This window comes from Polypterus senegalus, chromosome 12, assembly GCF_016835505.1.
Source record: "Polypterus senegalus isolate Bchr_013 chromosome 12, ASM1683550v1, whole genome shotgun sequence".
Classification (NCBI taxonomy): Eukaryota; Metazoa; Chordata; class Cladistia; order Polypteriformes; family Polypteridae; genus Polypterus; species Polypterus senegalus.
Window position 1 is genome coordinate 89057144 of NC_053165.1, and position 23213 is coordinate 89080356.

At 40.9% G+C, this 23213-nt stretch overlaps 1 protein-coding gene across 2 annotated transcripts in view; it reads right to left on the reverse strand.

Moving 5' to 3' along the window:
- The window catches only part of hdc (histidine decarboxylase), a 31146-nt gene extending 8213 nt beyond the window's left edge, over window positions 1–22933 (reverse strand). Inside the window, exons 1-8 of one of the 2 annotated variants that reach the window (XM_039772816.1) lie at window positions 22763–22933; window positions 21232–21423; window positions 7690–7862; window positions 4174–4287; window positions 3522–3644; window positions 2064–2198; window positions 1482–1625; window positions 95–161 (exon numbers count right to left, since the gene is read on the reverse strand). In XM_039772816.1, the coding sequence (XP_039628750.1) occupies window positions 95–161; window positions 1482–1625; window positions 2064–2198; window positions 3522–3644; window positions 4174–4287; window positions 7690–7862; window positions 21232–21259 (784 nt within the window). In that variant the 5' untranslated portion in view covers window positions 21260–21423; window positions 22763–22933. Of the gene's footprint in view, window positions 1–94; window positions 162–1481; window positions 1626–2063; window positions 2199–3521; window positions 3645–4173; window positions 4288–7689; window positions 7863–21231; window positions 21427–22762 lie in introns of both variants that reach the window. The other variant, XM_039772817.1, reaches the window with a different exon arrangement.
- Between the last annotated feature and the right edge of the window lie 280 nt (window positions 22934–23213).

Sequence of the window (23213 nt, forward strand, 5' to 3'; positions counted from 1 at the left end):
ATGAAAGGCTGGCACCAGGATTTCTTTATTTGTTCTGTCAAACATTCTGATGATAACAATACAAGGAAAGACAATATTTTAATCAGGCACTCACAAAGCGGACCCAGCTCTGACAGGCAGTCGAACGAGCAAACTCCGGTCGTGCCTAGCGTTGCACAAACCTGAAAAACAGACAAAACAAACAAACAAACAAATAAATAGATAAGATACAAATGAGCCCAAGCCACAGTCTGCTGGTGACAACACTGTAGGGTGAGATGGGGCAATGGCGACAGGGAAAGGAATGGAAGGAGCCTGGAAGGTGTAAAATGGACCAGTGCACTGCTACTGTGAGGCATGTTTGACTCTCTGCTAGTCTTGTTTTAGTTTTTAGTTTCTTCTTATTCTGAAGAGAGTCACCCATCTTCTAACCCGTGTATGAACTGTCTGTTGTGAATCCTGCATTATTGACAAAGCTGACAGAAAGGAGTCAATAGACTGTTTAAGGAATAATACAATACAATACAATATCCAATGTCTATCTTTACACTTTTCATGAGATAACTAACAGATTTTTTTCTATAATTAGCTTGAACATTCTGGTTGATTTTGCGACTTCTCTCATCGTGTAAATATCAATTGCAGGAGTGATTTTTCAATTGCAGGAGTGATTTTTTGCGCAAATCGGAGAGAGAAGCAGTGGGCCGAGGGGAGACTGGGAACACCCAAAACTTGAATGTTTTATCCCCATTGCCTTGATCAATGCCCCACTACACTTTGGTCAACAGAGAGTTCCTTGGACTTCATGGCTTGGGTTTTGTTCCCATATGCAGTGTAAATAGAAGACCTTATGCCAAATCTCCCCTTGGGGACAAATAACGTGCATACGTTTGTTTATTAAATCTATCAATAGTAATACATGTGTGCCTTTCTAGATGATCTCCTGTCAATTTAATTTGTCATAAGTGGACTCCAAACAAATACTCGATACATCTCAAGGAGAATTAAAGGAAACAGGATGCACCTGACCACAATATGGAGTGTCACAGCAAAGGCTCTGAATATGCAGAAGAAATGATAGATTTCAGCTTTTGAATTTTAGTAAATTTGCAAACCTTTCTGAAAACATGTCTTCACTTTCTCATTATGGATTATTGAGTGTAGATTGAGGGACAAAAATGGCAAATTAATCTATTTAAAGATAGATCAACAACACAATTAAATTTTGTAAAATTGCATTGTTTTCGGCCTAGCACCCTGCACTTACTGGCGTGGGCTCTTGCTTCCCTGGTTTGGAAAAGAGATGGGTGGGATGGATACTTTAATATAAGGCTGCACTGATCCAACCCAGGCCCACATAGTGAGTGTGTATATACATTTTGAAGGCTCCTTCCAGGACTCCACGAGTTTCCTCAGCTTGCTAATTCCTGCCTTAGAAGTTTCGAAATGCACACACAAACAGACCGACTTTCAGCTTCGAGCGCCATTGTCAGGCGGCTTACCAGAACAGGAACAAGTCCTCTGCTTCTGTCTTCATTGATAGCTGCCTTAAGGGTTTCTCCTCTCAGAGAAAAGCGCCCATCTGTAGGCAGAAATCGAACTTTCAGGAGTGAAATCAAGCCGGCCTTCTCCACAGAAGAGTGTGCCTGCAAAGAGAAACATTCTCCATCACGGCACAGAACAGTTTGAGAGCACTAGACATTAGTTAATTAAACAAAATCACAGGAAATAAAAAATCACATGTAAGCAACCTTGTTTTATACATGTTGTGCCTCGGTAAGCCCAGCTGGGCATTCTGAAAAGTAACAGCAACTGCGAGAAGGCCAAATGTGCTATAGCCACACATGTGAAAGGCACATATAAAAACTGACTCATGGCACTCCCATGAAAAATCAACACTGCAAGGTGCCATTAAAGCAGGGGTTCCCAAACCTACACGTATCACAGTTTGGGAACCACTGCATTAAAGAACCGTTATTTTAAGAGTGAACTCATTACAAGAGCAATCAATCATGACGTATGGCATCTATTATTGGTTTTTACTCTCATTTCCTTTTATCTCACAATGTCTTCCAGTTCCTTACCTGATCCGATGCATATGCAATGAGCCGGGCATTGAGGACAGATTCTTCCACATCAGGCTCAGACTTCTTCAAATCCAAGATTTTAGCTTTTCTTGCTGACAGAAAGGCGATGAGTGTGGACTCGCTAACCGTGCTCTAGAAGGTCACAAGATGGCAAAAGGCAAATTAATTCATGTCTGGCTAGACAATTGCATGTATGTTCAGTGCCAAAAAAGTTGACTGATCACTTGGTAACGTACACTGTGAGAGTATTCAATGTGAAAATGAAGACTGTGTTGTCATCATTGTTTTTTATAAAGCGCTTCATATCCTGCAATAAAAAGCCTTTGTTCAGGCCTACGCTTAGAATGGTTAGATGTCTGATTTATCTGCCTTGAGCTTGATGCTGCACCGGGACAGGAGTGGATGGAGAATAAGGATGGATGGATGTTTTCTTTATAAAGTGCTTCACACACCCAACATAAAGGGAAAATATACATCTCATTTTGGACCTGACTGTGATAGCAAGAACTTAGAAAGACAGAGGAAGTGCAGTTGGATAGATAGATAGATAGATAGATAGATAGATAGATAGATAGATAGATAGATAGATAGATAGATGGATAGATAGATGGATAGATGGATAGATGGATAGATAGATGACAACTAATTAAAGGGAATTGTCCGTAAGAGCATATTTTCCTTATTTTTGGACGGAATTAAACAACACCCCAAGCATTTGGCTTTTGCCCTGCCTCATCATTTGCCGCGCTGTGTTATCTATCCATATATCTATCTTGGTGCCTTTCACTTGTTCTCTCTCTCTCTCTATTTATCCATCCAATGTTTTTCTAACCCGCTTTCACAGGTCACCATGCGAGGGAACCCAGAAGACCTAGGGCATCACCTACGGACAGCATGCAGACTGCACAAGCACGCTGATCCAGATTAGTTTCCAGGATACTTTGTGTTGAGAATGCTCACTATGAAAGGCCCCATTTTCTTTTAGTCTTATAGCCTCAGAGCGCTCACCATGAAGGGAGTTATTTTACATACAGCTCATCCACAATCTGCAACAACAGGCACTACATAAGATAGTGGCTGACAATTTTTCTAATTAATTCAATGAAAATGAATCAAATTAAAAACTGTAATTAAATCCCCCCATATGAATAACCCTATTAAACAGAGCACAGATGTTTTATTTCCCAGTCTGTATTTGTATAATTTTTCATTAATAAATGAAAATGTAACTCAGTTGTATGAATTTTCTTGATGCCTCAGAAATGTAGGCAGTAATCCAGATTAACTAAGGCAGGTGGAAACAGCTTTTGCATTAATCTACGGATATGTTATCTGCCCTAATTTCTAAAAAAAAAAGAAATAGCAAATATTTGTAATTTATTCAATGAAAAATGAAAATAATGCATAAATAATAAAATAAAAGTAGAAATCTCCTCTGCATACATACAGGCTTACCTGTAGCACGCCTCCGCCTTTGCTGTCTGGATGATGGTGCAAGAAGTGATCTGGAAGCCCCAGCATTTTAGCTAACCAGTCCATGACATTCATCTCTAGCTCGGTGCAGGCTGGGCTCGAAGCCTATAGGATATACAAACAAGAAGGTTCTGGTAAAGTGTAACACAAAACACAGTTAGTCTTTCATCCATTCTGGTTTGTAGCATGGATACGTTTTAGTACCTACGAGAGAATAAGATGCATGATGGCAATGCCACAGAACGGCAAAGAGCCAAACAGCGCCATCTCTCTTAACTGGAAATGGCAGTGTAGTCTTGTGGTCAAAGCACTGAATGACCACTGACACCAACATGGGAATTCAACTCCCACTTTTTTCCATTTTAATAGTAAAGAATCAATTGTATCTGATTTGTAATAGTAAGAGTCAGCCAAAATAAATACAAGTAGTATGAAGAGTCCAGTGCTTTCCAGGTTGCTTCTGCTGGCTCCTTTCCTGTGCTCATTCATTTGTGATTTTTTTTCTGTCTGCTCTAATGTTTAACTATAATGCATCAATGCCATAAGGAACTATACAGTACACCGGGCTTAAAACTAATGGAGCCTAACAGGACTTTTACATTTTCAAAACCTTCCACATTTTGTAAAGCCTCACCCAAGTGAATCCCAGGCAGTTCATGGCATCGGCCAGCATGTCTCCCAGCAGCGAGGGCCAAGACGTCAGTGCCGGGAAGTAGGCGTGCATGTGAGGGCTCTGCCAGTGCACAATCTGCAAAGGTCCAAGGAATAAGGACACACTGAGACGCCAGCAAACATCATGGTCAACAAGGAGAGGACGGTGCATTGGGATAAAACAGAAAGTTAAAATAACAAATACAGACTTCATAATAATTTCACGGTTACATTTTCACAATAGCTTCCTTGACTCAGGTAGTACAGCAGTACCACGATTTGTGCTGCTGCCTCTCACATTTAAATTGTTGGGTTTACACCATGTGGAGTTTGCAGGTTCCCCTCGTGTTGGAGGAACTGTGCGTTTACTCCCAAAAACATCTCGATTAGGCTAACTGACCCCAGGTGAGTGTGGCGCGTGTAAGCAGGTGTCTTGCACTTCATGCTGCCAAAGTAATCTCTCCAGCTCCTCACAATCCTGAATTAGACCAGAAGGTCTGAGAATGTGACATTATGTTTCAGTCAGGCTGTGTTCTCTGGTTTAGGTTTACTCTTTTTATTTCTTCAAATTATTATCTTTCATGTTTTTAATATTAGTTTGTATTTATGTATTGTGTATTTGGTTTTTTTTGCCTGTGCTCCTTGTTTACTGTGTGTGGAGCCCCTAAGAGGTGGAGTCAATATGACATCAGTGGCTTGGGACCGCCCTCAGGCTTTATATTTTAGTCAGTTAGCCACATCTCCTTTGTATTCTACGCTGTGTCCTCGCCTATGATAAAGCTTCCTGCACTTCACTCTATCCTGTGCCACTTCCTTCCAGGTTTCTTCCTCTTGCTTTCTCTATCACCATATCTTTCCACCTCTTTCTTGGCCTTCCTGCTCTTTTCCTTCCTACTGGCATCCATCTTTCCACTCTTCTTGCTGTCCTTGAGTCATCCATGCACCATGCATGTCCTGCCCATCTAATCATTCTCAATATGCCGATTTCAATCTGCTCCATCTGACCAGTCTTTTCTCTCAAATCCTCGTTACTATTCTTATTGCCATAATCCGTCTCAAGCATCCTTCACACAGAATAAACCCTGGGTGAACAGTTATGTTTCTTCAGTCAGTTTTTCCCCAGCACTCATGTTCTTTCATTTCTGAGTGTCTCTAATCTGTTTGTTGCAATTTCTCCTTTTACTGCACATATGAAAGTCTTATTAAGTTACGGTATATTATAATTAAACTAGCTGTGCTACTTGTCTAAGAAGGGTTTGAAATCCAAATAATCAGTGTAGACCTCAGCAGCAACGTCTGCAGTGCATCATCTATTATAGTGTATTTTGTAATGCATATAATAATAAAATGCATTTAATTTATAATTCCAGTAGATGGCGTATCACAAACATTTGTAGTAATAAACATTTCTATTATGTTTGTTGGAAACGTTGAAATGAAAATGCAATACATAGGTTTCTATTATATGCCATTTGGTACGGAATTTGTAAGGTTTCTATTATATGCCATTTGGTACGGAATTTGTAAAAGCATTTTTCTTTTTTTTTTAATGCACCATTTGTTGGAATGACAAATGCAATGCATTTTATTCTTACAAATGTCTGTGATGTGCCATCTGATGGAATGACAGAGACATAGCAACTGGATTGACGCACAGCTACACAGACAATTATTCTTCCATTAAGGTGAATGGAGTGATATCCTGTCCAATGACATGCTTTCTGTCTTGTGACGACTACTCCCAAGACAATGTTCAGCAACAATGAATTAAATTAAGCAGGTCTGAGTTGTCATGCCGTATGTCATACTCTAAATCTGTCCTCTGCCTTTGACACAGTCCACCATCACACACAACCTCCTTGTCACCCTCTCTGACTTTGGCATCACTGGGACTGCTCTCAGATTTATACATACAGAACCTCAGTGAATTCAGTTTGATTTTTTGAATTTTTTGATGCTGATCAACAAAGGAAAGACACTTTAATGTCAAAGTGAAAACAGATTTCCTCAAAGTGCTGTAATCCAATTATAAAAAAAACAAAAAAACAAAATAAACGATCCCATACGCATTCACCCGCTTAAAGTCAGAATTTAGTAGATGTACCTTTATCAGCCTTGGCAGACTTGAATTTGTGTGGACAAGCCAAATGAAATCCACTGGGATTCAATGGTGTCTATAATGTGGAATGTGAAAACATCCAAGCGGGTGAAAACTTTATATCGGGGGAGTCAAAATTATGTAAACGCTAATGGTACTGCTATGTATATGTTAAGGTCAAAACCCGAAATCGGCCAAAGCGGGAAATGTCGCTGTAAATTGACCGAACAATGTCCGATCTTTTCCTCGATTTCGGGATTTGGCCAGCCAGTTTACGAGATGGCACGGGGCAATCGGCCAAAGTAGTAAGAAAAAAGGCCCGAGCAGTGATTTGTTGTGCACTTAGTAGTGCAATTGAATTGAGTGTAGCCATGGCGGCTCCTGTTCAGAAAGCAGATGCCACTTGGTTGTTTCATAATAATTAAGATTAGGTATAGAAGTAGGTTTCACATTTCTGTTATCATTTCAGTCCTAAAATAGTGACTTAACATCAGGGACCTATTTTATTGACTTTAAGGTTAGTGTTAGTTAGGTTAGTGTTTAGGCGAGGGGAAGGCCGTCTCAATGTGCGCTTTCTGAACAAGACCCGCCTTGGTTAGTTTCTCATGCAGAATGGAAAACTCGCTTCTGAATCTGCATCTGAAAGTTTTTAAGCATCTTCACACCTTAAGCGGACATCAGCACATCAGATTTTGGCCAGGGAGTTCTCGCCACTTCATGAAATGGCAGGCCAAAGCGGAGATTATAAATATATATAGTGAGAGATGGCCGGCAGTTTATCCCGGCCAGCACTCCCAGGCTGCTAGATGGAGTCCTCCCTGCAGCATGGAGGTGCCCGGGATGCCCGCAGGACATCATGGGAAATGGAGTGTGACGTCACAGCCCTGCTGGGTGCCATTGGTGCCATCGGAGGATGCTGCAGGGAGACAAGGGGTTTTCTATTTTCCCTATAGCCCGGAAGTATTCCCTAGTCATGGTAATGGAAGAACTGAAGTACTTCCAGGCTGAAGAAAAATAGGAGTTTTCATCTGACCCAGATGTGCTATGGAGTCACATGGACTGAAGCACTTCCGGGTCATGGACTATATAAAGGACGATGGGAAACCCAGCAGACTGAGCTGGACTTGGGAGGAAGTGTGACGGAGCTGCTGGGAGGAGAGGAGGATTGAATATTGTAATTTTGTAGTGATTATTGTTTATTATTGAGTATTGTGGAGGTGGAGGTGCTTTGTGCACACTATTGAAGAAATTAAATTCATTTTTGATAAATTCACTTTTACCTGTCTGTGGGTTACATGGGGCAACAGCGACCCCTAGTGTCACAATATATAATATTATATACGCGCACACACTCTCTCTCTCTCTCGCTCTCTCAGACAAGGATCAGGATGGATCGCTCACCCCTGGCATGATAATCTTTTCAACGTCCGTGAAAATGTCCTCCCAGCTCTCAGGCTCTGTGGGTGCACAGTTGGGCAGCAGTGCCCTCATGAAGCCAGGCTGTACATTTGGGGTGACCCTCCTCTCCCGGATGGTGCTTAAATATGTGGCGATGTAGTCAACCAGTTCTTTACCTTGAAGAAATGAAGACATTGTGTTAATAACAGAACTGTAATCAGCCAATATGAAATCCTCTGCACAGGAAATAACTAAGCACACGGATTGATCCAGTCAAAGTGAATGAAAAATCATCAGATAATGTAGTATGTTAAACATAATATAAATATCTGACAATCATAGAAAGATGGATAGTACTGTATTCGTCTCCAAGGTGAAATTCAGTTTCCCACAGAAGCTCAAGAAATGTTGTAACAAACCATAGGGAAAAACAAAAAGATAAAGATAAGAGAGCAGCCACAGTGAGGTGAGGCACTATAAAGGCATGTTGCTTAGATATGAAAGAGCCCCCCACCCATTGGTGTCACCTGACACACTTCTGCTAATAATTTATCAGCGGAGAGTACTCAGTGTTAGTTTGTCAGAGAGAGGTTGTGCAGCATTTGCTCATAATGGCCGTCAGTTTTCTTTTCTGACTCCAGCATGTGTTCTTAATTCAGATTGTTAACTCGGTGGGCCTCCCTTGAAGTGATGCTACCAGCCCAGCTCACCATACTGGCCAGAGAGATTTATTAAATGATTTTCTGATATCACATATCTGAGGTAAAGAAATGTTGTGGTCTTCACCAAGAGCAAAACAGGCCAGGCTATTTCTGGATGTCTGTGTGTCCTTCTAAAGAGTAGGACTGCATTTTATTCCCAACCAACTGGTTAGTCGACACTTCCTTCGGCAGCAACTTGTGTGTTCATCTCACAAAGCAGAGTCCAACATTTTCAAAAAATGATATTACAGATATTAGAAAATGCCTGAAATTGCCTCTCACTACTGAATTACAAGACTCTGAAATTGCATCCCATATCGACGACAGAATTCAGCTATCAGCTGGTAGGTTAGCTGCAAAATAAGGCATCGACCAGAGTTGGACTGAATCACACGTGCCTACTGATGATCACAGTGGATGACTTGGGCATGGACAACCCTACCGAGAGTGCGCCATACAGGGAGAAATTACACTTTAAATTCAGAAATTCATATTTTTTGTATCTGAAGGTAATGATATTGCAGTCACGAAATGAGAAAGATGGAGGCAGGTTTAAAGTAATAAACTTTAACAAGGTTTTTTTTTTGTTTTTTTTTAAACTGAGATCGTTGTTAAGTACACCATATGTGTATTACAATCTACTTCTTATTAGCTCCCCAGTACCTCTGATTCCTTATCAATACAGAGTCCCCAATAGTTCAACAGACTTACAATATATTACGGTATTGCCTAGTGCCCACTAACCGAAGTGCAACAGCCCTGCTCAACATTTGGTTTGAGTGACGGATCTGAAAGGAACTGAAGCCTTTAATGGTAACAGAAAATACAAGAAAAAACGATGGAGGCCAGAGCATTAGCGCGTATATTCTGTATGTTGGGACACAGTGGATTCAGAGCGTATTCAGACCCCTTCATTTTATGCACACTTCTTTTGTTTTGTGGATTTAATTTTAAATGGATACAATTGGGGCGGCACGGTGGCGCTGCTGCCTTGCAGTAAGGAGACCTGGGTTCGCTTCCCGGGTCCTCCCTGTGTGGAGTTTGCATGTTCTCCCCGTGTCTGTGTGGGTTTCCTCCCACAGTCCAAAGACATGCAGGTGAGGTGCATTGGCGATCCTAAATTGTCCCTAGTGAGTGCTTGGTGTGTGTGTGTGTGTGTGACCTGGGGTGGCTGGCGCCCTGCCCAGGGATTTATTCCTGCCTTGCATCCTGTGCTGGCTGAGATTGACTCCAGCAGACCCCCGTGACCCTGTTAGGCTATACCGGGTTGGGAAATGACTGACTGACTGACTGGATACAATTGTCAATTTTTGACCATCAATCTATATTGGGTAATCCATAATGACAAAGTGAAAACATGTTTCTCGGAAAGGTTTGAAAATGTATTAAAAGTCAAAACCTGACATCTCTCCTTCATAAAAGTTTTCAGACCCTTTGGCTGTGGCACTTCCAAATTGTACTCAGCTGCATCCTGTTCAGTCTACACTCAATATCTCATAATGACAAAGTGAAAACATGTTGTCTCTCCTTCACAAGTAATCAGGGCCTTAATTCAGTTCTTTGAAGAAGCCCCTTTGGCAGCAGTTCGAACTTTCAGTCTTCTTAATGTGTTTCTACAAGCTTCGCACACCTGGATTTGAGCTAGTTATTCTATTCTTCCTGGCAAGCTCTGCCATCTTCAGGTCTCTCCACAAATGTTCTATGGAGCTTTGGCTCAGTCAGAGACTTGTCCAGAAGCTACTCCATGGTATCTTGGCTGTATTCTTCGGGTCATTGTCATGCTGACAGGTGAATTGTTATCCCAGTTTATGGCTGCACATTCTGAAGCAGGTTTTTCTTCCAGGACCTCTCTGAAATTGGCTGCATTCATCCTTTCCTTAATTCTGACCCCACAGTATGAAGCTGCCACCACCATACTTTTGTGATTGGGATGGTATTAGGCAGGTGTTGAGCAGTGCCTGGTCTTTGCCAGACATAGTGCTTGGAGTTCTGCTCCAAGAGTTCCTCAGACCAGAGAATCTTTTTTCCTCCTTCTCTCAGAGTCCAAGCAGAAGTTAGCCATTTTATAATAAAGCCCCGATTGAGTGAGTGCTGCGGAGATGGTCTTCTTTCCGACAGCACAGGACTTCTGAAGCTCTGTCTGAGTGACCTTTGGGTTCTTGGTCATACAAGGCTCTTTTTGCCCAGTAACTCAGTTTACACAGATCCTGGTGTTTCCAAACTTCTACTAAGTCACAATTATTGGGGCCACTGTGCCTGTGGGAGCACTCAAAGCTTTAGAAATGTTTTTTATCCCCTCGACCTGATCAATGCCTCACCACAATTCAGTTGCAGAGGTCTACAGATGGCGGGGTTTAGTCTTGGCATTCAGTGTGAACTGTGGGACATTCTATACATGAGTGCCTTTCTAATCGAAACAAATAATAGGAGAATTAAAACAAACAGGAAACACCTGATCACAACATGGGGTGCTGCAACAAAGGGTCTGAATATTATCTGAACAAGAGATTTCAGTTTTTGACTTTTAATAACTTTGCAAAATTTTCTGAAAACACGTTTTCACTTTGTCATTAGGGACTGTTAAGAGTAGATTGATGGGAAAAAATGGCAAATTTATTATTTTAAAATGAAATCTACAATGCAATAAAGTATTCAGAAAGTGAAGGGGTCTAAATACTTTCTGAACCCACTGTAATTTTTGATTGAATTAAAAAAATGACCAAGTAAATCTCATATGTTGGATTCTAGGGTGAATGTTTCCATCACTGTAAATATTGTAGCAACCTCAACCGTGACAAGTTTGAAAAAGAAGAAACAGCAGTACAAGGAGGTGATTGCAGAACAGTTCACTCAGTCAAGAAAAATGGACAAATGTTAAAGCAAAACGAACAAATTTGAACTTAAACTATTCACAATTATCTATGAATCTCTCATTATTATGGCCCTGAGAGACTCCGTAACCCACCTCACATACCCAGCTCAACTACCCCTCTGTCCCTCCACACATTCTTCGCTGTTCCTCGAACCATCCAGAAATCCCCGCCTCCATTCCCTGCCCTCCATTCAGGGTGCCGCCCCTTTTCTTCCCTTTACTGTCAGTCATATCGCGATGTCAGTCCGTCCTCCCCACCTCAACCCAACAGTCACTTTCCCTCTGAGCTTCACCCTGGCCAGGAGGCTACACTATATTTATGTGTGATATTTGTATTCTGAGTTAAATAAATAAGACAGAGCGTTATTTAGTATAAAATTAAACTCCACTTACATTTTAATGACACACACATATCTAGGCAGAAATAGGAATTGCTTTAAATGAAAAAACTGGACTAAGTGCAAGTCTTAAAACTGAGCTGAATATAAATAAACATTTGCATAAGATAGGCACTTGCTAATTTGTATTCATCTATTATCCATTCTTTAATTCACTTATCATATTCAGAATCATAGTGAGTTGGTGCCTGTCCTAGCAGTATTGGACACAACATGGGAACTCTCTTTGGTCAGGCGCCAGTTCGTCACAGATCATATACACACACACATCAGCTTTCAGTCATGAGTTGATAATTATAATTATTAGTTAATGATTTAATAATAATTAATTTAGTTAATTAATTATTAATTAACATAAAGGAAACCCGGGCATCAGAAAGCCCAAACCCCAACACGAACACACAAGCACATTCCTGAGTTCAAATAAAGGTTGATTTATTAACCAATTCCTCTCAAATATATCACAATAAGCACAAAAACGAAGGTTTTTTCACCTCACAATAATTTTCTCACCACCCCTCTGCCCTCCTCCAGTAAAGTGTTGCCTCTCTACCTCCCAGCTCCGATTTGCCTGGGTAAGGGAGTGCAGCCCCTTTTATTACTCTTATTTTCAACAATTGATCCCTACTAAACCCAGGTAGCTCAAAGGAATGCCTCCTAAGTGCTTCCAGTGAAACCTGTGAGGCTGTCGCTGTATTTTTCAATAAAAAAATTAATGATATTAGAAATAACATAGTATATCTCCCCAACACTAAGGATCCCCCTAAACCCCAACATCCTGTTATAAACAAATTAAACTCTTTCACTAGGATAGATTTACCTGATTTACAAAAAATAATATCTCAATTAAAACCCTCCACCTGCGTCCTTGACCCGATACCAACAAGGTTTTTCAAAGAAGTATCAGGCGTGCTAATTGATAATGTTCTTGACATAGTAAATTCGTCACTAGATACTGGGGTCTTCCCAGACAGTCTCGTCACTAGATACTGGGGTCTTCCCAGACTGTCTTAAGACTGCTGTAGTTAAACCCCTACTTAAGAAACATAATCTTGACCCCTCGGCTCTTGAAAATTTTAGACCCATCTCTAACCTGCCCTTCTTAAGTAAAGTTCTAGAGAAGGCAGTCATTATGCAGTTAAATGACCACCTAAATAAACATGCTATTCTTGATAAATTTCAGTCAGGTTTTAGAACAAATCACAGCACAGAAACTGCACTCGTTAAAGTAGTAAATGACTTGCGGGTAAATGCAGACAGAGGCCATTTATCTGTTCTCATCCTCTTAGATCTGAGTGCTGCATTTGACACCATTGATCACAACATTCTTAGAAATCGCCTTAGTCAATGGGTGGGCCTCTCTGGCAGTGTCTTAAATTGGTTTGAATCCTACCTGACAGGGAGAAAATATTTTGTTAGTTGTGGGAATTACAACTCGAAGACACATGATATCCGATATGGTGTTCCACAAGGCTCTATCCTGGGTCCGCTGTTATTCTCAATCTACATGCTTCCGTTAGGTCAGATTATCTCAGGGCACAACGTGAGCTACCACAGCTATGCTGATGACACACAGCTGTACTTATCAATAGCACCTGATGACCCCGATTCTCTTGATTCACTAACACAATGTCTGACTTGTATCTCAGAATGGATGAATAGTAATTTTCTCAAGTTAAATAAAGAGAAAACTGAAATTTTAGTGATCAGCAATAATGGATACAATGAGGCTATTAGAAATAAACTGGATACATTAGGATTAAAAGTCAAACGGAGGTAAAAAGCTTAGGGGTGATTGTTGACTGTAATCTGAATTTTAAATCACATATTAATCAGATCATTAGGACAGCATTTTTCACTTAAGAAACATAAGTAAAGTTAGACCTCTTATATCATTGAAAGATGCTGAGAAATTAGTTCACGCGCTTGTTTTCAGTCGACTAGATTACTGTAACACACTCCTCTCTGGACTACCCAAAAGACATAAATCGTTTGCAACTAGTGCAGAATGCAGCTGCTAGAATCCTAACTAGGAAAAGAAAATCAGAACACATCACACCAGTCTTAGCGTCACTACACTGGTTACCTGTGTCATTCAGAATTGACTTTAAAATTCTGCTTATGGTTTATAAAGCCTTAAATAATCTCGCCCCATCTTATATATCGGAATGTCTGACACCTTATATTCCAAATCGTAACCTCAGATCCTCAAATGAGTGTCTCCTTAGAATTCCAAGAACAAAACTTAAAAGAAGTGGTGAGGCGGCCTTCTGCTGTTATGCACCTAAAATCTGGAATAGCCTGCCAATAGGAATTCGCCAGGCTGATACAGTAGAGCACTTTAAAACACTGCTGAAAACACATTACTTTAACATGGCCTTTTTATAACTTCATTTTAATCGTAATTTAACTTAATCCTGATACTCTGTATGTTCAATTCATCATAACAACTATTCATGGTGGCTCTAAAATCGGTACTGACCCCTACTCTCTTTTCTGTTTCTTTTTCCGGTTTTTGTGGTGGTGGCCTGCGCCACCACCACCTACTCAAAGCTTCATGATGCTCCAACAATGATGGACGGATTAAAAGGCAGAAGTCTACGTGACCATCATCATCATCAAGCCCTTCCGTGAGAATCCTAAATCCAAAGAGGACTGTTTCATTTATGTTAGGTAGAATGCCCAGAGGGACTGGGCGGTCTCATGGTCTGGAATCCCTACAGATTTTATTTTTCTCCAGCCATCTGGAGTTTTTTTGTTTTTTCTGTCCCCCCTGGCCATTGAACCTTACTCTTATTCGATGTTAATGTTGATTTATTTTTTATAATTATGTCTTTCATTTTTCTATTCTTTAATATGTAAAGCACTTTGAGCTACTGTTTGTATGAAAATGTGCTATATAAATAAATGTTGTTGTTGTTGTTGTTATTACAGACCCGGGAGTACTTCCAGTGCCAGGGTGTTCACCCGAATGAAGTACTTCCAGGTCACACGGAACTCCATCACAGTAGGGAGCTTGTCTCTCTGCAGCACCCTCTTGCAGTACCCCGTGACCCCAGCAGGGCTGCCCTGCCAGACTACATTTCCCAGCATGCCCTGCCGACTTTCCACTGGGCACCGATAACCAGGGCTGCTGCTATCTAGCGTGCTGGAAGAATAAAAAAAAAAAACCCAGCAATACCTTTTCTTTTTAATGGGCTGTCCATCCCCGTTTCCGGTCCTTCCATTGTGGTCTTCTCCCTCTCCTGACCAGGATGCCCGCCCAGCCCATGTGGCATCTACATTAGTTAATTAGTTACTTTTGAGCTGATAACTAAGCAAACATACATGTCTTTGGGATGTGGGGAAAACACACACACACATACACACAGGTGAATAGGTACGAATAACATACAGTATGAATACAAAATTGGATACACACATATACAGACATCTGTCCATCTACCACAGAATTTAAGTGATATTACATACTTACATATACACCAATCAGAAAGAGCATTAAAACCACTGCCAGGTGAATAACATTGATTATCTTGGTACAGTGGGACCTGTCCAGGGGTGGGTCAGTTCTTAAAGGTGATGTGATGGAAGCAGAAAAAATGGGCAAGTGTAAGGATTCGATCGAGTTGGACAAGGGACAAATTATGTGGCTAGACGACTGGGTCAGAGCTTCTCCAAAATGGCAGGTCTTGTGGGGTGTTCCCAGTATGTAGTGGTTAGAACCTGTCAAAGTGGTCCAAGGAAGGACAACCGGTGAACCCACGACAAGGTTATGGATAACCCAAAGCTCATAGATGCAATTGGGTGAAGACTAGATCACCTGGTCTGATCCCACAGAAGAGCTACTGTAGTACTAATTCCTTTAAAACATAATACTGGCCATGACAGAAAGGTGTCAGAACACACAGTACATGTAGAATGGAGAGAATGCCAATGTGGACTCTTGTCAACTGCTAAAAGTGCCTACAATGGGCAGCAAACAAGTGTCAGGACTGGACCATGGAGCAATGGAAGAAGGTGGCCTGGTCCGATGAATCACATTTTCTTTAACATCATGTGGACAGCTGGGTGTGTGTGCATCATTTACCTGGGAAAGAGATGGAAGCGGGATGCACTATGGGAAGAAAGTAATTTGGTGGAGGAAGTTCTGGGAAAGCTTAGGTCCTTGAATTCATGTGGATGTTACTTTGACACGTACCCCCTACCTAAAGATTGTTGTAGACCACGTTCATGGCAACGGGTAGTCCCTGATGGCAGTGGACTCTTTCAACAGGATAATGCACCCTGCCACACTGCATAAAATGGTTCAGGAATGGTTTGAAAAATATAACAAGCAGTTCAAGGTGTTGACTTGGCCCCCAAATTCCTCAGATTTCCATCCAATTGAGCATCTGTGGGATGTGTTGGAAGAACAAGTCTAATCCATGCAGGCCCCAACTCACAACCTATGGGACTTAAAGAATCCGTTGCTAACGTCTTGGTTCACAGATACCACAGGACACCTTCAGAGGTCTTATGAAGCCAAAGACTCAAGGGGTTAGAGATGTTTTGGAGGCACAAGGGGAATCTACACAATATTAGGCAGGTAATTTAAAAGTTGTGGCTAAGCAGTGTATATCTGTGTGAGTGTATATAATAAGTGTTACACTGTATGCCTCTTTGTATGTATTGTTGTATATTAATATATAATAAATCAAAAAGACTTGCTAGCATTCTTTAGAAAGTGCTTGAAGAGGAGAGGGAAACCATTTGAGAAGCACATTTTAGTAGATGTACAACAAACAGGTCACATTTAAACTCATCCAGCTTTATATTTCAACGTTAGCAATTCAATAGCAGCCGTGAGATAGCACACCAAGTGAAGTGGACATGAACAGCCATTTCCCATCTAGGGGCCCATTTTATAATTAACTACGCAAGGCAAATTGTATATTCCATATGCTGCGTGTCTAATGCAATCTGTAATGACTTTGACATTTTATTGCTTTTGAACTCAGACTGAGGATTCCGAGCAATCTCATTGTTTGTTTTTATTTGCGTAAAGCATTTTGTATACCTGAGGTTATTTGAAGACTTTTAGTTCACAGAAGTGTATTTTCTCTCTTTGATGTGCATGTTATGTGCTCTCTGTTTTTACTGAAGAGTGGAGTTTTTTTATTCCTGATAAGCAAACAGAGGGCCGCATAGAAGCCTCCCATTCACCTTCACTCACATCTGATTCTGGCCTGTGCAAATTATGGCCACTTTAGAACCAATGCATCCATTCATCTATCCAACAAGCTATTTTCTGAAAACATTTATTTCTGTTAGTGGGTCACAGGAAATCACACTCAACAGCATCTACCAAAAGGGAAGAGCCAAATCCAGGTGGGATGTCAGTCCATCACAAAGAGCCTAATCTCTCTTTCCAGGCCAATTTAGACAGACAGATAGATAGACAGATAGATAGTGTAGTAGGCAAGATTAAATATTTAGATAAAATAACAAGAAATGCTTTTGATAGAGAGATAGAGATAGATAGAGACTATATCTATCTATCTAACTATCTATCTATCTAACTGTGATCAGCACACACACCAGAATAATTAAAAAGTAAAAGAATTAAAGCGAAAGAAAAGTTCTGACTATGCAGTCCCAGTTAAAGTAAGGCATAATGTGGGTGTATTGCTGTTGGATATCAACTCAAAAGTAACTAATCCTCAAAAGTAACTAATTAATTCTCAAAAGTAACTAATTAATTAACTATAAAGTAGCCACCTTAGCATTTCTTGACATTTCTGCTAAATAACTCGTTGGCTGGAAGTCTCCTCTTCTACAGCCTTCAGGGGGTCCAGAGTTTACCTCATAACTGAGCCCAGCCACCTAATTAGCTTATTAATTCAGTGGGCCTCTCTTGAAGTGATGTTACCAGCCCAGCACACCAAAGCATTTAAAATCGCATTGGCCATCACGGAGCTGCAGAAGATGTAAAGGACGTCACCATCTATATTATAGGGCCACAGTCTCCTAAGAGACAGTTTGCAGGTTAATAGGTCAGTATTGTTGAATTTACAAAGTACAGTGGAATTCGTACTTCTATGTGCTAATCATCATGCAACATGTTGCCACTCCCTGCCTTGATTAGGCAAGTATAAATACATTATTGAGACACAGTTTAACATGAAATGTCCATCTTTGGGATAATGTGGACAATCATTTGAACCACTGTGTATAATGTTAATGAACAGCTCATCCACCATGTAAATCCTGAATTACTAACTGAGCAAGCAAACAAGAAATGGCAAGTAAAGCTAGCCCAGGACAGACATTTGAGAAGGAATGGCTATTGTTTAAATCTGCAGCCACTGATGTGCACCATGGGGTCCCTGATGGTATCCACTATGAAAAGTGCCACTTTAAAATAAGGACTGAGTTATTCTTCTTCAACCCTTCAGAAGAAGCTAACATTTTCAGCACATCATATTATTGTTGCTGGTGGCTGCCTTTCAGTCCTTCTTTGCTCACCAGTTTTTCAAAATGCAAAGCTACTCACTCTTAATATTGGAGTTGACTTATTCTGCCATTTTTGGACCACGTTATCTGATGCGGAGTCTTGGGAAACTAACATCTGTATACCCTAACTACTTAATTGTACCTTCCTTCCATCCATCCACCCAACTCAATTTAATTCAATGTACCATCAATATACCTTATTATAAAATAAAATTATTTTTTTACTCAGCTCCCTGGTGCAGAAACATTGAATATACAGCAACAATAGAGAACATGGTACCACACACAGATCGATATCAAAGCCATGGCAAGAACAAATACTATTAAATAAGCAAATAAATAAATAATTATGTGCAGCAAATTGAAAGGCAACACTTTCACAAATTAGTCTCGGAGAAAAAATACACAATATCCATCCAACTAATATTACACATGTCTAACCCATGGAGGTCATGAGGAGCTTCAGAGGTCCTCTGTGGAGAGAGGAGAACCTTCCAGAAGGTCTACCATCTCTGCAGCAATCCACCAATCAGGCCTGTATGGTAGAGTGGCCAGATGGAAGCCACTTCTTAGTAAAAGGCACATGGCAGCACACGTGGAGTTTACCAAAAGGCACCTGAAGGACTCTCAGACCATGAGAAACAAAATTCTCTGGTCTGATAAAACAAAGATTGAACTCTTTGGTGTGAATGCCAGGCGTCACGTTTGGAGGAAACCAGGTACTGCTCATCCCCAGGCCAATACCATCCCTACAGTGAAGCTTGGTGGTGGCAGCATCATGCTGTGAGGATGGAACTGGGAGACTAGTCAGGATAAAGGGAAAGATGACTGCAACAATGTACAGAGACATCCTAGATGAAAACTTGCTCCAGAGCGCTCTTGACCTCAGACTGGGGCGACGGTTCATCTTTCAGCAGGACAACGACCCTAAGCACACAGCCAAGATATCAAAGGAGTGGCTTCAGGACAACTCTGTGAATGTCCTTGAGTGGCCCAGCCAGAGCCCAGACTTGAATCCAATTGAACATCTCTGGAGAGATCTTAAAATGGCTGTGCACCAACGCTTCCCATCCAACCTGATGGAGCTTGAGAGGGCTGCAAAGAGGAATGGGCGAAACTGGCCAAGGATAGGTGTGCCAAGCTTGTGGCATCACATTCAAAAAGACTTGAGGCTGGAATTGCTGCCAAAGGTGCATCGACAAAGTATTGAGCAAAGGCTGTGAATACTTATGTACATGGGATTTCTCAAGTTTTTTTATTTTTAATAAATTTGCAAAAACCTTAAGTAAACTTTTTTCACATTGTCATTATGGGGTGTTATGTGTAGAATTCTGAGGAAAAAAATGAATTTAATCCATTTTGGAATAATATATATATATATATGTATAGTAAATAAGTATATAAAAAGAAAAATAAATAGAATCATACATAATAAATTAATATACAAGTTAATTAATTTTAGAAAGATTAACAGTGCTGCCACTCAAATTCAGGATCCTGGGTTTACATCCTGTGCCCACTCGCTCTCCTCATATCTAAATAGATTTTCCTCTGGGTACAATTTTTCCCTCACATCCCCAAACATGTATAAGTTGTCATGGCACATGTGTATTAGTGCCCTCTGTCCAGAGTTTGTCCCTGCCTTGCACCCAGAGTTGCTGGGGTAGGTTCCACTCCTCACAACCCTGAATTGCACTAAAGAAGTTTGAGAATGTTGTGCTAAAATAAACAACAGAAAATAAATAAATAGTGTAGTATGTAGTACAAAGGTAGAGGCATGTAATTAAATAGTATATTCTTCCAATTTCAAACCTGCTTATTCCCAGCAGGGTCTCAGGGAAGCTGGGGCCACAAACAGGATGCCAGTCCATCACAGGGTGAAGGTAGGTACGCACGCACGCACACAAGCTGCCAATTTAGCATTGCCGTTTCACCTAACTTAAATGTCTTTGAACTCTGGGAGGAAAACAGAGCACATGAATGAAGTCCATACACACCTAGGGAGAACATGAACATGAAATTCCCTGCAGGTAGCGCCCAGGATGTGAACTCCTGTCTCCATCTTGTGAGGTAGCTGCACTACCACTGTGCCACCCATAAATAATCTGGTATACATCAAATTAAACATTATCAGATAAAAATATCAACATGTAACTAAAAGAAAAATTAACAACTGGACAATATATCCAAGCAGGTGGAGCAGTGGTAGCGCTGCTGCCTCGCAGTAAGGAGATCATGAGTTTGCATCCTGGGACCTCTCTGCTTGAAAAGCACTTAGAGAAGTGAAAAAAGCGCTATATAAATGTAAGCTTTATTATTATATGTACTGTGTTGGTGTCCTCCCACTGTCCAAAGACATGAATGTTAGGTGACGTGGTGACACCAAACTGGCCCTAGTGTGTGTTTGCCATACGATAGCCTGGCGCCCTGCCCAGTGTTTGTACCTGCCTTGCGCTCTCTGCTATCTGGGATGGGCTCTAACAGCTCCCGTGACCTTGGTCTGGATTAAGCTGGTTAGAAAATGATGACAATATAAGAAACTGAGCTTTCTTGAATCTACTTGATTGGATTCAGGATGCATGCCATGGATGTCTAACTTGGCACTATTGCGTGAAAAACTGGACCATTCCTGGATGGAGTGCCAGTCTATCTCCGGGCACTCTAACACTCACACCCATACTGTGCCAGTTTAGAGTCAGCCGTTAACCTAAGATACAAATCTTTGAAATGTATGAGGGAAATGTGCCAACTCCCTGGACAGGGACTGTAAAGATTGATTGCATTATGTTGTAATTATTCAAAGTTAAAAACTCATAAAAACACATAGTGGATTTGCATACACAAAGATCGTCTTACATCCACCCATCTCCATATTGCAAGGTAAGCTCTAAAGGATCAGTTTATTCACATGCCGTATAGACATCCTCGCCTCACCTAAACAAGCCATCTCTCTTTTAATTTTGTGTCGCTATACAGACCTTAATCCCAGATGAAATCCCACGGCCAAGCGAGCACATGGCGTATTAAACTGAATCTCAGCTGTTCAAGTGTGCCACTTGACGTCCATTCTCAAAATGCTTACCTCTTCTGATGTACTCTTCAGACTGCATCTCGCCTTCTTTGTGTTGAACAGAGCGGGTCTCGGCAGGGTGTGCAGTTCACAGATAACGTGCAGTGATACGATCAGGTCAACAGCTCTCAGGTGATTTATAGGAGCGCGGTGCCTGAACACGCCTCCTTAGGCATCACTCTGACGCGAGTTTTAATCCTGTGTCTACTAATACAAAAATAGATATTAAAGATAATCTTGTGAAATACACAATGTTTATTTTACATCTGCAGCACTTTTAATGTAAAATTGACTGTATTTCAAAATGGACTTCTATTACTTGTGGTTAGTAGAGCTCCAGACGACTGGGTTCAAATCCCAGCCTGACCACTGTCTGTGTGGATTTTACACATTCTCCTCGTGTCTGGGTGTTTTTATTTCAGTGGTTTCCTGCCACACTGCAAGGAGATGCATGTTGGATAATTTGTGAAAATATGAGTGTGGTTCTGTGTGTAAGAGGACCCTGTGATAGACTTGGATTTTATCTAGGGTTCATTCAGGCTTAGTGCCCAATATGGTCAGTGATCCTGACGTTGCATTACTGTAAGTGAGCTTGGGAAAATAGATTGATGCATTGCTTGAAGCAACACAGGGATACAGCAAGTAGTGATACCATCTCAGGGTACTTGGGGCTGCCATTCATATTCCAGATGAAGTGTCTGCTTTGTGGAGTTTGAAATGCTCTTTGTGTGTTTACAGGGGTTTGCATAGGTTTTCTCCCATAGTGCATAGCAGAATTGTTATATTGACCAATTAATGAAAACTGAAACACATTTTTTGACTCCACACTTTTTTTGTGGAGTAAAAGTGCCCAGGAAAGGTAATTTAACCTCTAAGGTTTTATTGTATTGATGGACAAGTTAAAACAGTAAATGCCTAAACTGTTAAGTCTTGATACACACATACAATATAAACTGCAAAACTACCTCTTCGACGTTCACTCTGAACAGATAAAGCTCAAATACAAAGCAAGAATCTCTCAACGCTGCAGGCCAGCTACCTCAGCTTTGACACCTTACAAGGGGATGAAAGCCATTCCACTCACAAGGAGCCTGTAACAGGATTCACTCGAGTGTCAATCTGTCTTCAGATTGCTTCCACTCAAAAGGGCTACACTTCAGAATACCCCAGCAAAAGCACAGGAACGGCTACTCCTGTCAGGCTTTGTATCCCGATCGCTACCTTTGAAAGGGTTATACAATCTTACAGAAGCCAAGGGTTAATCACTAGCCTTGACAGTACAATACCTAAATGGACACAGTTCACTTTATTAACAATTTCAGTCATTGCTAAATGTCAACAAACAACAGGATAACCTTAGCAAAGCAATACTCAAATTATTGAACTATTTCAATAATTAATTATGCATACGGTGTAAAATTTTGCCAAATCAATATGCGGACAGATGATCCACTGTGGCAACCCCTGACGGGAGCAGCCGAATGAAGAAGAAGAAGTTGAAGGAGGAAACAGGTGTAAAATGTTAGATATAAAAATATACAACCTGAATGATTCAAATTAGAGTCACACAGTAAGCTTCGTTTCAGGTGGCTATGGCTTTGGTTGTTGCAGTCTCTGAGTTGTTAAACCAGGCGTGATGCTTGGAAACGAAGAAGTAGTCTTGTAGGCAGCAAAGTCAGACTGAGTTGTCTTCTCTTGGGCAGTTGCTTCTCTCGCTCTCTCCTCCAGCCTTTGTAAAATCCTTTGAATTTATAGTGTCTTGCTGACTGCCCCTTCCACAATAAAAGTCTGCCTTATGTAAGATATTGCATCAGACAAAGTTTGGAACAACCAATTAGTTGCCACGGTCTGGCTGATTGTTGAATAAGTTACTTTAGGCTAAACAGGAAATATGGCAGTTTTAGGGAATGACTTCATGGATATTAAAGCATTAATAAGGTAATTTGTACCAGTCTGACCTTTCTGTTACAGAAAATTTCCAACATAAGCTTAAG